This window comes from Drosophila miranda, chromosome 4, assembly GCF_003369915.1.
Source record: "Drosophila miranda strain MSH22 chromosome 4, D.miranda_PacBio2.1, whole genome shotgun sequence".
In the NCBI taxonomy this organism is placed as follows: Eukaryota; Metazoa; Arthropoda; class Insecta; order Diptera; family Drosophilidae; genus Drosophila; species Drosophila miranda.
In genome coordinates, this window is record NC_046677.1 from 30,794,401 (window position 1) to 30,807,411 (window position 13,011).

At 43.8% G+C, this 13,011-nt stretch overlaps 4 protein-coding genes across 4 annotated transcripts; 3 read left to right on the top strand and 1 right to left on the bottom strand.

The window, feature by feature from the left end:
- Positions 1-2,681: 2,681 nt before the first annotated feature.
- Positions 2,682-4,783, top strand: LOC108163137 (glucosidase 2 subunit beta). Its single transcript, XM_017298250.2, has 2 exons — positions 2,682-3,813; positions 3,885-4,783. The coding sequence occupies exons 1-2, from the start codon at positions 2,796-2,798 to the stop codon at positions 4,520-4,522; spliced, it is 1,656 nt and encodes a 551-aa protein (XP_017153739.1). The 5' UTR covers positions 2,682-2,795; the 3' UTR covers positions 4,523-4,783.
- Positions 4,753-5,375, bottom strand: LOC108163138 (ragulator complex protein LAMTOR3 homolog). Its single transcript, XM_017298251.2, has 2 exons — positions 5,226-5,375; positions 4,753-5,155 (listed from the first exon to the last, which is right to left on the bottom strand). Exons 1-2 carry the CDS (start codon positions 5,267-5,269, stop codon positions 4,813-4,815), a joined length of 387 nt encoding a protein of 128 aa, XP_017153740.1. The 5' UTR covers positions 5,270-5,375; the 3' UTR covers positions 4,753-4,812.
- Positions 5,376-5,424: 49 nt separating this feature from the next.
- Positions 5,425-7,975, top strand: LOC108163135 (conserved oligomeric Golgi complex subunit 5). Its single transcript, XM_017298249.2, has 3 exons — positions 5,425-6,146; positions 6,201-7,283; positions 7,340-7,975. The coding sequence occupies exons 1-3, from the start codon at positions 5,541-5,543 to the stop codon at positions 7,916-7,918; spliced, it is 2,268 nt and encodes a 755-aa protein (XP_017153738.1). The 5' UTR covers positions 5,425-5,540; the 3' UTR covers positions 7,919-7,975.
- A 3,738-nt stretch (positions 7,976-11,713) lies between these two features.
- On the top strand, positions 11,714-12,948 carry LOC108163298 (small glutamine-rich tetratricopeptide repeat-containing protein beta). Its single transcript, XM_017298508.2, has one exon. The coding sequence runs from the start codon at positions 11,813-11,815 to the stop codon at positions 12,875-12,877; it is 1,065 nt and encodes a 354-aa protein (XP_017153997.1). The 5' UTR covers positions 11,714-11,812; the 3' UTR covers positions 12,878-12,948.
- The last annotated feature ends 63 nt before the right edge of the window (positions 12,949-13,011 follow it).

The following is a 13,011-nucleotide window of genomic DNA, read 5'->3' on the forward strand; positions in this document are numbered from 1 at the left end:
ATCATACGCGGCGCTATATTGTTGTTGAGGAAACAAATTTGAGGAAAAAACAATCAAAGTAATCGCCGTAGCAGGAAAACAAGTCAAGCATTTAAAATACGCCAGTCAAGTAGAAAATTTATTCATTAATCGTATAAAATTATGCGGGCAGGGCTGAGAGATCTATCTAGCCAGTAATATTTGACGGAATTTCAAAAACGAGGAATATGTATAATAGAACTTGAATTCGTCAGTATATTTACGGTATATTTTAAAATGATGCGGTATAATTTGGTATATTTCCGAGAGTCGGCACCAGTGCTGCCAACTTTTTATCGGAAAAAATGTGTTTCTAACTTGAAGTAAACGAAAACAAAAAGCTGCAAATTTGCACTTTAACAATTTAATATTTAATACAGTGGGTAACTTTAATATTCGGCATTTTTTTTTTTCAACTTCAAACGCGAATAAAATGCATTAAACTACAAAAAAATAAAAAATTTTAATGAGGGAATAAAGCTTGAAGTTTTTTAGAGAGGTATATATAATAATGATTTTATTTTAAATGGAGATAGAAAATATAATAAAACAAAAAAAAGCTCAAAATTTGCGTTACTTTAATATTCGGCATTTTTGGGAAATCGCATTATAAAACCCTGTGGCAACTCCAAATAGCCCCAAATGGCACAAAAAATGGGTTTCCCCGAAAAACAAACACTTACATTCATGATCAGCAAGCACACCGCTAAATCGAATTGTTCCACCTAAAATTAAAATGGGCCGTAAAGGGATTAATTCATCCTTGGAGCAGCGAAAACTTGTGCTCCAGTTGCATTTAGAGGGCAAGACCTACAAAGAAACTGCCCAAATTCTGAAAATGAAGCTGAATACGATCGTCGACATCGTCCGCAGGTTCAAAAATGAAGGAAGAATCGCATCAATTAAGCAAACCGGACAACCGAACAAGTTGACTAAGCGCGAAGAAGCCGATATCATAAAGAAAGTGAAGAAAAATCCACGACTAAGTGCACCGGAATTAAAAGTTGAATTATTTGTCGACCACGGAAAGACCGTTTCAGCCCAAACTATCCGACGCACCATTAAAAAACAAGGTACAACGGCCGAGCTGCAAGAAAAAAGCCTTTACTCTGTGAGCGCAACCGGAAAAAAAGGAAAACGTTTGCCCTGGAGTACTCCAAAAAGGACCAAAACTGGTGGAATGATGTTATATTCTTAGACGAGAGCAAGTTTAACATTTTTGGCAGTGATGGCAAGACCATGGTTTGGCGAAAACCCAATACGGAGCTGCATAAGGAACACCTAAGACCAACAGTGAAACACGGCGGTGGGAGCGTTATGATTTGGGGCTGCATTTCGACAAAAGGAGTAGGGAATCTGGTTTTTATTGAAGGGATAATGAACCAGGAACAATATCTAAAAATTTTGAGAGAAAATTTAAAGCAGTCGGCGCAGAAAATGGGCATTTCCGAAACATTCAAGTTATATCAAGACAATGACCCGAAACATAAGGCCCATAAGATAAGGTCCTGGCTGCTTTACAACTGCCCAAAGGTCATAGATACGCCACCCCAATCACCTGATCTAAGCCCCATCGATTTGTGGAGTGAGCTGGACCGCCGTGTGCATAAGACACCAATATCGTCCATACCCGAGCTGAAGAAACGGCTTCAAGAAGAGTGGGCCAAAATTGGTCATGAATATGCACAAAATATAATAAAAAATATGCCAAAACGCCTAGCCGATACCATAAATAATAATGGCTATCACAGAAAATATTAAATTAAGTTATTTAAGTAGGTTAAGTAGTTATTTTTTAGTTGTATAAGGTAATGCCGAATATTAATGTAACGCATATTTTGAGGCTTTTTTTGTTTAATTATATTTTCTATCTTCATTTAAAATAAAATCATTATTATATATACCTCTCTGAAAAGGTAAAACTTCAAGCTTTATTCCCTAATTACAATTTTTTTATTTTTTTGTAGTTTAATGCATTTTATTCGCGTTTGAAGTTGAAAAAAAAAATGCCGAATATTAAAGTTACCCACTGTATGTATTTTATGAAATTTTCAGTAAATCATCCAGCTCTGTAGGGCTAGTTTCTGATTCGCATTCGTACGACATGGTCGTACCAATCATGCTTAGGTAATTATGTGCACTTTGTAGTCGAAACAGCATTTTCCACGTCTTCTCAAGCCATACCTGTCTAGTAAAACTTTTCTCTGACAATAAAACTGTACCTTATGAACAAGAATGCTATTTGTCCTGCTTAGTTTCATAGAATTCCTTAGTTTTGTCATAACCAGGTAAATGTGGCTTAATACCCGCTCAATTTCCGCGTTTGACCACGGCAATGATAGTATTTGCAGTGCAACAGCTGCCAGCTCAAGAAAGCAGCTAATTTCAACCTAGTGCTGTCGTTGATATTTTCTCTCTTTATTAAACCAATAGTGCTATATTTGAATTCAATTTCGGAATATTTTCAACTTTAAGGTAATCCAAAATTTTGTTAATTAAATTTTAACGGAAAAAGGTTCTTTCTTTTTGTGTAACCGGTGGCAAAATCAAAAAATTCTGAAAAAATGCCAAACACATTTCCATATAAAAAAAATCCAGAATTCCCGCTTTTCGCACAAATTTTTCCCGCATTTGGTCTTCACAAAAAGCCAGATCTGACGGGAAAAAAAGCGTAATCGGCAGCACTGGTCGGCACTGCTGCCGGCATTTACTATAGCAAATACCACGTAAGATTACCATTCCACACTCATACATTAGTCCCAATCACACAAAGTAATATGCACCGTGCAATAAGCCAGCAGTTGTTAGCGATATTGGCAGCGATATTAGCTTTAAGCGTGATTCTGTGTGTAGCCACCGAAGTTCCACGCCCCCGCGGAGTATCTCTAATTAAGGCAGCGCTGTATCAGCCTCGAGGGGGCGACAATAGCTGGACCTGCTTGGATGGCAGCAAAACGATTCCCTTTGTACAGGTGAACGATGACTACTGCGACTGTCCCGACGGGAGCGATGAGCCAGGCACATCCGCCTGCGCGCAGGGCCAATTTTACTGCCTCAACAAGGGCCACGAGTCTGTGGACATTCCCAGCTCGCGTGTCCAGGATGGCGTGTGTGACTGCTGCGACGGCAGCGATGAGTCACAGGTGGTTGGGTGTGCAAACACCTGTGCAGAGTTGGGCGCTGCAGCTGCCATCCAGCGCAGGAATCAAGCAGAGCTCCACAGGCAGGGTGCCGAGAAGCGACTGGAGATGATTGCACGGGGTAGACAACTGAGAGCAGATAGAGAAACACGCCGAATGGAGCTGGAGCGACGTATTAAGGATCAGGAGGCTCTGAAATCCGAGAAGCAGCAGATTAAGATCAACGCTGAGGCCTTGGAAAGCGATGCTCTGGAGGTCTTCAAGGAGCAACAACGGGAGCTGGATGCGGATACCGTTCAGGCCGAAGAGGAACCCCAGCAAATGCGCCACGAAGCTTCGCTCAGCTTTGCGGTGTACGATATGAACATAGATGGCTTCGTGGAGGTCACCGAACTGATGGTGGACATCAATCTCGACCGCGATCGCAACGGCGTGGTCACCGTGGAAGAGGCCAAGTACTTCTTGGATGAACGTGAGCGAGTGGATCTAGATGCCTTCGTCACCCTGGCCTGGCCACGCATCAAGCCCTTGAAAATGCTGGCCGACGGTCTGTTCCAGCCCCCGCATGCGGAAGAGCAGGTTCCTCCAGTCGGAGAAGTGCCAGTTGAGGCGACCACTGAAGGAGCCCAGCCAACGCCGCCCCAGCCCACCGAAGGTAGGAAGATTTTCACTTGAAAATTATCACCATCGTTGGAAATTTGTATCTTATCAGAATTAAATTTACAGAACAAGTCGACATGGAAGATAGCACGGATGGGGAGGCTGATGAAGAAGGCGACGAAGATCAGTACGATGACGAGGAGGGAGACGTGGGTGTGGGGGAAGCCTCGCCGGAAGTGGAAGCTCCTGCACCGCCTATTTACGATCCAGAGACACAGCGTCTCGTAGAACAGGCCAATGAGGCCCGCAATGCCCTGGACGAGGTTGAGCGTAACATACGCGAGATCGAACAGGAAGTCAAGGAGATTGATGAGCAGAGTGCCAAAGACTACGGCCCGCAAGAAGAATGGGCAGTGCTGGACGGCGAATGCTATAACTTTGAGGATCGTGAATACGTTTACACTTTGTGTCCGTTCGACAGGGCCTCGCAGAAGCCCCGAAACGGTGGAGCCGAGACAACCCTCGGTCGCTGGGAACAATGGATTGGCGAGGGTTACAAGTACTCAAAGCAGAAGTACGGCAATGGAGCCGCCTGCTGGAACGGCCCCCAGCGGTCGGCCATTATCGACATTAGATGCGCCCTGGAGCCACGTATCACGTCAGTTGGCGAGCCCAATCGCTGCGAGTACTACTTTGAGTTTGAGACACCAGCCGCCTGCGATAGCGAAGCTCAACAGGCGGAGAACGTGCACGACGAACTTTGAGAACACGATGGAACGCAAATTTGTGGATAGCCCGAAAAGATCAGAGATTTGAAGAGGATTGTATTTTAGTTGTAGAGAGTGGATTCTTTTGAAATATCATATTTGTCGCGATCATTCCCATGCTGAAAGGTGCGAGGGCGGCCAAGCGCGGGCGAACGTCATTAAGAAATATAGTGAAATCATTCAGTCTATGCATTTAAGCAAAACTTAAGAAAACATGTTTCAATTTAAATAAAGTGTAAACAGTTAGTATTTTTAAAAGATATTTTAGTTATTTAGTAAATCTGTGTCTATGCGTGTGTCTGTGACTCGGTGACGGCCTGCTTGATGTCCTCTAGATAGCCGTCCACCTGCTGCTCCAGGGCGAGAATGTGCCCCGTATTGCAGTTTTCCGCCCCAACAAAGGTCAGGATCAATGGCAGCTTGTTCATTTGGACCACTTGATAGTTGGAATACATCGATATGATGGTCTTGTTGCGACCCAAGCCCAGCTTGCTGGCCTGATCGCAGGCTGTCGTGAATGTGGGTATAAACGAGGGCATCAGGGCGAAATCCACATTCTTCTCCTGACCCACACGGAGGAGGGGAACGCCGTCACGATCTGTTATCTGTATGACGTGCAGCCCGCTGACCCTGCAGTGAGGAGAGGCGAATAATGATACATGTCGTTTCAGCAATGATACATTACTGATGCGGGACATACTTCTCCAGAAGGCCATTGAAGTACGTCTTAATGTCGTCCGACATGGATAATGAGCAAAATGGCGACGGAGAAGACTTAAAACTGTTAACTTAACTTTTTTTTCAACATTCACAGCTATTTACACAAAACAAACCAAGAAACAGCTGATCCAACTATCGATATACATTATATATATCGGTATTATTTAATATATCGGTAAGAGACCGCGGACTGCTGCGTGGAAAATAGTTTTGTTGACTTTTCTTAAATTCTTAGCGTTTGAAAACGGCTTAAAGTAGTCATCTAGTAGTCCTTTAGCTTCAGGTACCTTTTACTATGGTGACAGGAGATCCCGGGGCCACAGAGCCCACATCTTCAGCCGGTTCAGATGATGACGACTACACATCATCCATGTCCCACCTCACCATCGGCCAGCAGATACAAGAGCTGTCCAAGCGGCTGCAAAACACCACTGAGGAGCTGCATCAGCAAGTGCGTGACAAGCACGGAGCGCTGCTACAGCAGGCCACCCATGCAGGACGCTTTGATGCTGCTCTCAATACGCTAGCGGAGGAAGTGCAGCGGGTACGAGAGACCGGACATCGCCTCAAGGGCCAAGTGGATACGCAATACCAATTGGTGAAGAATCAAACTCAAGTGCTGGGTCGCCTTCATGACGTCAGCCATTTACTGCGCTCGGCCGGGACGCTTCTTGCCCTGACGGCCAAATTAAAGAGCACCAAAGATGTGCTACGTCAGGCGGAGCTCCATTTCGAGCTGGCGCAGCTAATAGATGACAAGGACCTGAAGGACATTGAGTTTGTGCAAAAGGAGCGTGCTTTTGTGATCAGCTCGGGCCAGAAGATTCGGAATCTGACGCAGATGCAGTTGGTTACTGGACTCCAGGAGCGCAATCAAAATCAAGTGGTTAATGCATTGAAGGTGGGTATTGGAACAGTATTGGTGGACCTGCAGATAATCATTATATAATTTTAGATCTTCATGAACTTCAATACACTGGAGAAATCCCTTGAGAACCTGTTGGCCACATTCATAGCCGACATGGAGCAATCCCTTAAGGAGTGTTTTGCCGGAAACGACATTTCGGTGCTCAACAAGTCGCCCACGCAAGGAACTGGCAGCTCCACGAGTAAACCTGCTGCATCCCGTGGCCCGGGCAAGACGCCACAGTTAACTACAACGCAAAATTTCCGAGCAAAATTCTGGAAATCTTTGCACTGGCTGCTGTACGACGAGCTCTATGAAAGTTGCACCCAGATCAAACTGCTCAAAGCGGCTCTGGAGCAGATTAATCAGTTTGGTTACACTTCCGAGTCCTCGGATCAATACATACCCCGGCGCTTCTGGCAGAAAGTGCAACAGTTGCTGCGAAAATCCTTCGATGAGTGCTCACAACATGTCACCCAGACCCTGCAGGAGGGTCTGTCCAAGTTGCTGACTTCGGCACGCGGTCTGGAGCAGCGTCTAAATGGAGAATTTAAGTTTGAGAACGAACTATTTGCTCCACTGGAGGTGGGCTATGTGAGCAAGTGCGCTGCCAACATGAAGGCTTGCCTGGCCGGCGTTGATTTGCCAGGAAATGAGACAGTGGACAACTTTATACGCGTGGCTTCCACTGAGCTGAGTGCTGCCTTGATTGATGGGCGTCTGACAAATTCGATAGCGAATGTCTTTATCGCCTGTGGCAAGGAACTGTGCACCAAACTGGAGGCGCAAATCAAATTAGGTGCCGACTCCAAGCAGGTTGTGGACCTGCCCAATCTTCAGCAGCAGCAGAATACTACGCTGGCAAATGTTCTGTATTACTACAAAGATTCAGTACGACGCATGCTGAGCGATCTGCAAGTGCAGTTCGAAAAGACCCCAGGAACGGCTAGGGACAATATTTTCCGCTCCCTGGAGCAGGCAGATTTGCTTATTGGAACCATTTTGCAGCAGATTATGGAATCAATCATTACAACTATAAGCATCATTATCCTGAGCATGCACCGTGAGCCGGGGCTAAACTCGGAGAGGCTGTCCACCACGGGTCCCTCAATGTACATGAAGGAATTGCAGGTGAGTAATCCTTAGATTTGTAATTTTCCTTCTGCTAAAAAATCGTTTGATTGTAGGAGTTTGTTAGCCGTTCCTGGTCGAATCACATTGCCCTTTTCGATGATAAGCCCATGACGACGAAATGTGGCCACGAGTTGGCAAAGCGTTGCATAGAGCTCTTCCTACACAATGTCTGCATTTTGCGTCCCCTGAGCGGAGCGGGAAGACAGCGGCTAAAGCAGGATTGCCAGCATATGGATCAAGGCCTAAGGCCGCTCTGTGCCAATCTTGCCGAACTTGGCAAGCCCTCGCGACTTTTGCGCGCCATGTCCCTGCTTATCGTTCAGAGCCCGCAAGAGCTGGTGAAGCAAACGATCGGAGAAGATTCTCTGGTTCCCAGTTACATTGTGCTGCTGCTCCTATTTGGCCACGCTGGAGCGGACCTTCAGTCGCCACACACCACCGCCAATTGGTCAAATGAACGTCTGATCGAGTGGTTGGATGGACATACGGCGGAAAGGGAGAAATTGGAGCTGATTTCGGGGGCACTACAAAGATATAGGGATAATGCCAGGCGCAAGAATATTCAACAATATGACGAGGTCTATCCCATGATGGTGGATTATTTTGAACAGGCCCTGAAGGCTATTCCATAATTATTCTTTAAAGATCGTAAAATATTTAAAATAAATTATGTAACACCCTTTTAAAAATCACTTGAAATCACTTCATAAAATCAGCAGCAAGCAGGCAAGCACAACAAAAATGGAGGGTAGCGAGCAAAAAAGTGCCAGCCGGCTAGGGAAATTCAATAATGCAGACAAATTTATCCTTTCATATTATTAAGACTAAGCTATAAAGGAAAGCATGATATCATAAAATATTTTGGATATATTTTAAAATATATCTTCCTTCACAGAGGACTTACATATGTACTTATGATTCGGGGAAACTATCCCGATTAAAAAAAAGGCGTGCCCCAGATCGGTTCGCAAATAGCGCAGAAAACTAAATATATTTGATCGAGGAAAATGTCCTTGATCCTTGATAAGGACTCCATTAACGCAGGGACATTTTTTCGATCACAGGAAAGTATCGCATGCCCAGATCGGGCAACAAATTGCCGAGAAATCTTAATATGTATGGTTTGGGTTATTGGAGTCCTTACCGAAGGATAAAGGAAATTTTTCTGATCATGGCGGGCCAATTCACCCCCGATCGGGCCACAAATAAGGGAGAAAACAAGATATATGTCTGGGGAAAATATCCTTGATCCTTGATAATCCATGAAATCAAGGACATTTTTCGGAACACAGGAAGCCGTCGCATGTGCCGATCAGGCCTCAAATAACGGAGAAAACATAACGGGTTTGTAATTTAATATTTTTGAAAATTTAGTTCAAGAAATCACCAATAGGGGCGACATCTTACAAAAAAAAAACGCGTCAATTGGCTGGGAATACCAGGCTTCTTAAACTACATATTAAAAAATAACAAATTACAAACCCGTTATGTTTTCTCGGTTATTTGAGGCCCGAACGGGACATGCGACGGCTTCCTGTGATCGGAAAAATGCCCCTGATTTTATGAAGTCCTTTTCAAGGACCAAGGATCAAGGATATTTTCTCCAGACATACTTGATCATAATAATAGGTACACGTTGAAGCTTTTCATTAATAATGAGTTTTATCGTACTTTAAGTGTTGAAAACAAAATTTTTTTGGTATGTTTTATTTGTCAATGTATTGCAGTTCCGTGACAAAAAAAATGAAACAGGGAAACCGCCGAATAACAGAGCTTTAAGCGATATTGCGAGTTGACATCACATTTTGGCTGATCAAAATAATAGGTACAGTGTCAGTAAATTTTGAATATCAAGTGAATAATTTGGAAATTCTTGGCTTTTTGGCAATTTAACATCCATTTCATTTAACTACAGTCTAAATATAAACAAATAATTATATTTTTTTTTACAAGAATAGGCCGAAAGTCTTATTGTACAGCCCAATTGGCTCTTAGTCTGAAAAAAGAAGGCCAATCTCTTCGGGCCATTGCTAAATTAATGAAAAGGTTTCATAATTTTGTTGAAATGCTTTAAAAATAAAAACCTAGTCAGGAAACTCGCGGAAAGCCACAGAAAACAACCATAACACGTGACCACTACATACTTTTCTTTGAGGAATAAGGACCCATTTAAGTCGTCAAAGGCTATTGCATCAGAAATTGCACTAGAAGTTAGTGCTCCAACGATCCGTAGACGGCTACAACAAGCCAGCCTTCCAAGGAGAATAGAAAGAAAGGTCCCACTTACGCGTCAAAAAAATTTAGCCATGGGGCAAACTTTTGCTAAAGATCATAAAGACTGCGCAGGATGCGCCGGAGAGAAAAAGTGGAGAAGCCTTTTATGGAGCGACGAGACTAAAATAAATTTATTAGGGAATGAATGTGAAAGCAATGTAGGAAGCCTTAAAAGAAAGAATTTTGATCCATGTTTCACAAAAAAAATTTGTCAAGCATGGAGGTGCCAGTTAAAGATATGGGGCTGCTCATCCTGGTACGGCTTAGGTCCATTTTTCCTGACAACGAACAGAATGGACGCTGAGCAATACAAACCCAGATTGCAGACAGTTATGCTATCTTATGCTGAAGAAAACATGAGTTTCCATTGGGTATTTAAGTTATATAACGACCCAAGGCACACATCCAAGCTTTTGACCAAATTTTTTGAGGACCAAACAATAGACGTTTTAAAGTGGCTTCTTAAATTTTCCGACTTAAATCCAATCGAAAACTTGTGGGCAGATTTACGAAACAAAATTAGCTAAGTTTTCATTTTCAAATAATCAAAAATTATGCGAGGGCATCCAAAAATTGTGGTATGAGACACCTGCCAGACGCATATTAAAAGTACGTCAAAAATAATTATAAAGGTGACAAAAAATAAAGGTGGATACATCGGATATTAACTATCAAATCCCATTTAGGCAGCAAAAAAATAATAATAACCAGTTAACAAACTTTTTTCATAACAATACTTGAAGTGTACCTATTATTTTGAGCATCATGATATTGACTGTGAAGTACAAATGGATCTATTTTCTTTTATAACATTATCTTATAATATAATCAAGTTTATTTGATTGAAAACAGATACTTAAGGAATAATTAAGAACTAATTTTAAGTTTAATATATTGCATAAAACCGTTTTCTGTTATGTTAAAGTTCACGTAGATGTGTGTACCTATTATTATGATCAAGTGTGTATATATCTTGTTTTCTCACTTATTTGTGGCCCGATCGGGGGCGTCTCTTGGCTTCCTCCGATCGGAAAAATGTCCCTGATTTGATGGAGTTATTATCAAGGATCAAGGATATTTTCTCCTGACATATATATCTTGCTTCCTCCCTTAGTTGTGGACCGATCGGGGCGTGTCATGGCTTCCGTGATCGGAAAAATGTCCCTGATTGTTAGGTAAGGACTACAACAACCCCAACCCTACATATATTTCATTTTTTCGTCTATTTGTTGGTCAAAATGTTGTTGGAAAAAATGTCCCTGATTTAATGGAGTCCTTATCAAGGATCAAGGAAACTTTCCTTAATAAAAAATATCTAATTTTCTCCGCTATTTGTGAACCGATCTGGGCGTGCCCAGCCTTTTTTATCTGGATAGTTTCCCCGAAACAGGATACAGAAAGGATGATTTCTTAACATTTTTATTTATCAGTAAAAAATAAATAAACAAGTGGAAAAAATGTGTATCTACTATCTAAATGAGCGCGTATATCCTTAAACATAAGAACAACAGGATATGTCTAGAGTCTAGCCCGCGTAGCTCCTCCCTTGACGATGGCTTGTTACGTTCGGATATTGCAGGGTGTGCGGTTCTGTCCTGCTGGGATAGGACTGTGTCTGTCTCAAATACGCCTCGGTAATGCTTGGATAGATCTTCGGATACAACTCGGCTTGCGGCAACGCGTCTTCAAAGTCCTCTGTGAAGAAAGATATAGTATTTAAAAATATATCCAGTTATATACTGAATTACTGACGCGTTTTGCAGGGGAAGCCCAGCGTTTGATTCGATGGCGTTTTTATGGGGGGTTGCTGACATTATTTCTAGTGGGCTAGTAGTGGGCACCAACAATTACGCCAGGAGCACATCCCATGGACCTCCCGAAATGACAAGGAGCTGCGGCGGAATCACCCGCGGAGGAGGTACCGACGCAGAGGTGACTGGAAAGTTGGAGAAAACAGCGGACTCAAAAGGCCCCGTGCTCAGGTGCCCGCGGGGAGATCAGCAGATCAGGTGAAAGATACCGTGGTTTATTTTGTTAATAGTTAAAAGTTAGGATGTATTATTTTCCACGGTTCCACGTTTTTACATCGGTATATTCTGGTATATTTTGAAAAAGAGACGGTATATTTCGGTATATTTCTGAGGTTAGACGGTATATTTTTTTCGATATGCCAGAGTGACATGCCAACATAATTTTTTTCCAAATTACCAATTTAACCAAATAAAAACTAAAAGTTTAATAATTTCAACAAGATGCCAGACGCCGTGCAGCAAAGTTTTGTCCGTTCCTTCATAGACTATTTGAAGAAGCAGCTGGATCTGATGTCCCCCGATCAGAGCGAGAGCATTGAGGTGGCCATCCAGTGCCTGCAGGCGGCATTTGATGTCGGCGAAGAGGAAACGGAGGCCGAGCAAATCGAAGCCACCGCACAGAGCACAACGAGTTCACAGCCCGGCACAGATGCAGCTGCTACAAGCAGCAGCACATCCTCTACCACTACCGTGAACACCAAGAATATCGACATGTTCGAGCTCTTCCAGTCGCTGTACATTGAACGCAATCCAGAGTCCCTGGCGCTGGCCGAGTCAATCAAGAACGAGGGCAACCGCCTGATGAAGGAGTGTAAGTACAACGAGGCCCTGCTGCAGTACAACCGCGCCATCACCTTCGACCCCAAGAACCCGATATTCTACTGCAACCGCGCTGCTGCCCACATCCGTCTGGGTGACAACGAGCGCGCTGTCACCGACTGCAAGTCATCCCTTCTCTACAACAACAACTACAGCAAGGCTTATAGCCGCCTGGGCGTCGCCTACTCGAACATGGGAAAGTTCAACGAGGCGGAGCAGGCCTACCGCAAGGCCATTGAATTGGAGCCGGAAAATCTCGATTACAGGAACAACCTGGAAGTGAACCGCAATTCACGCAATCAGCCCCCGCAACTTTCGCACCTAACCGACGGCCTGAACGCAATGCTGGCTAATCCCACGATCCGCAATCTGTTCAGCAGCGCCGAGATTGACCTGACGCAGCTGCAATCGATGACCCAGAATCCCATGGTAATGAACACTATTGGCCAACTGTTTGCCACCATGGGCACCCCAGGCGTCGGCGGAGGACCCGCTGCTCCCGGTGGGGCTGGCCCTGGCGGTGACGGTGGTGGCGCCGCTCCACAGATCCCACCCATGCCCAACGATATGATGCAGCTGTTCCAAGCCTTCGCCAGCCAACTGGTGGGGGCCCAGAATCCAGGCGCCGGCAATCCCAATGCTGGTAACGGACAACAGCCGGGCAACCAGCCGCCCCCGAGCATCTGAATACAAACTATAATTACTGTATTTTTAATGTTTAAAAAGTTTCGATTACACATAACATACATATACATAAATATATATTTTTATTGATGGTAATAAATATATACCTACAAAAATATGATCTTATCAGAGAAACA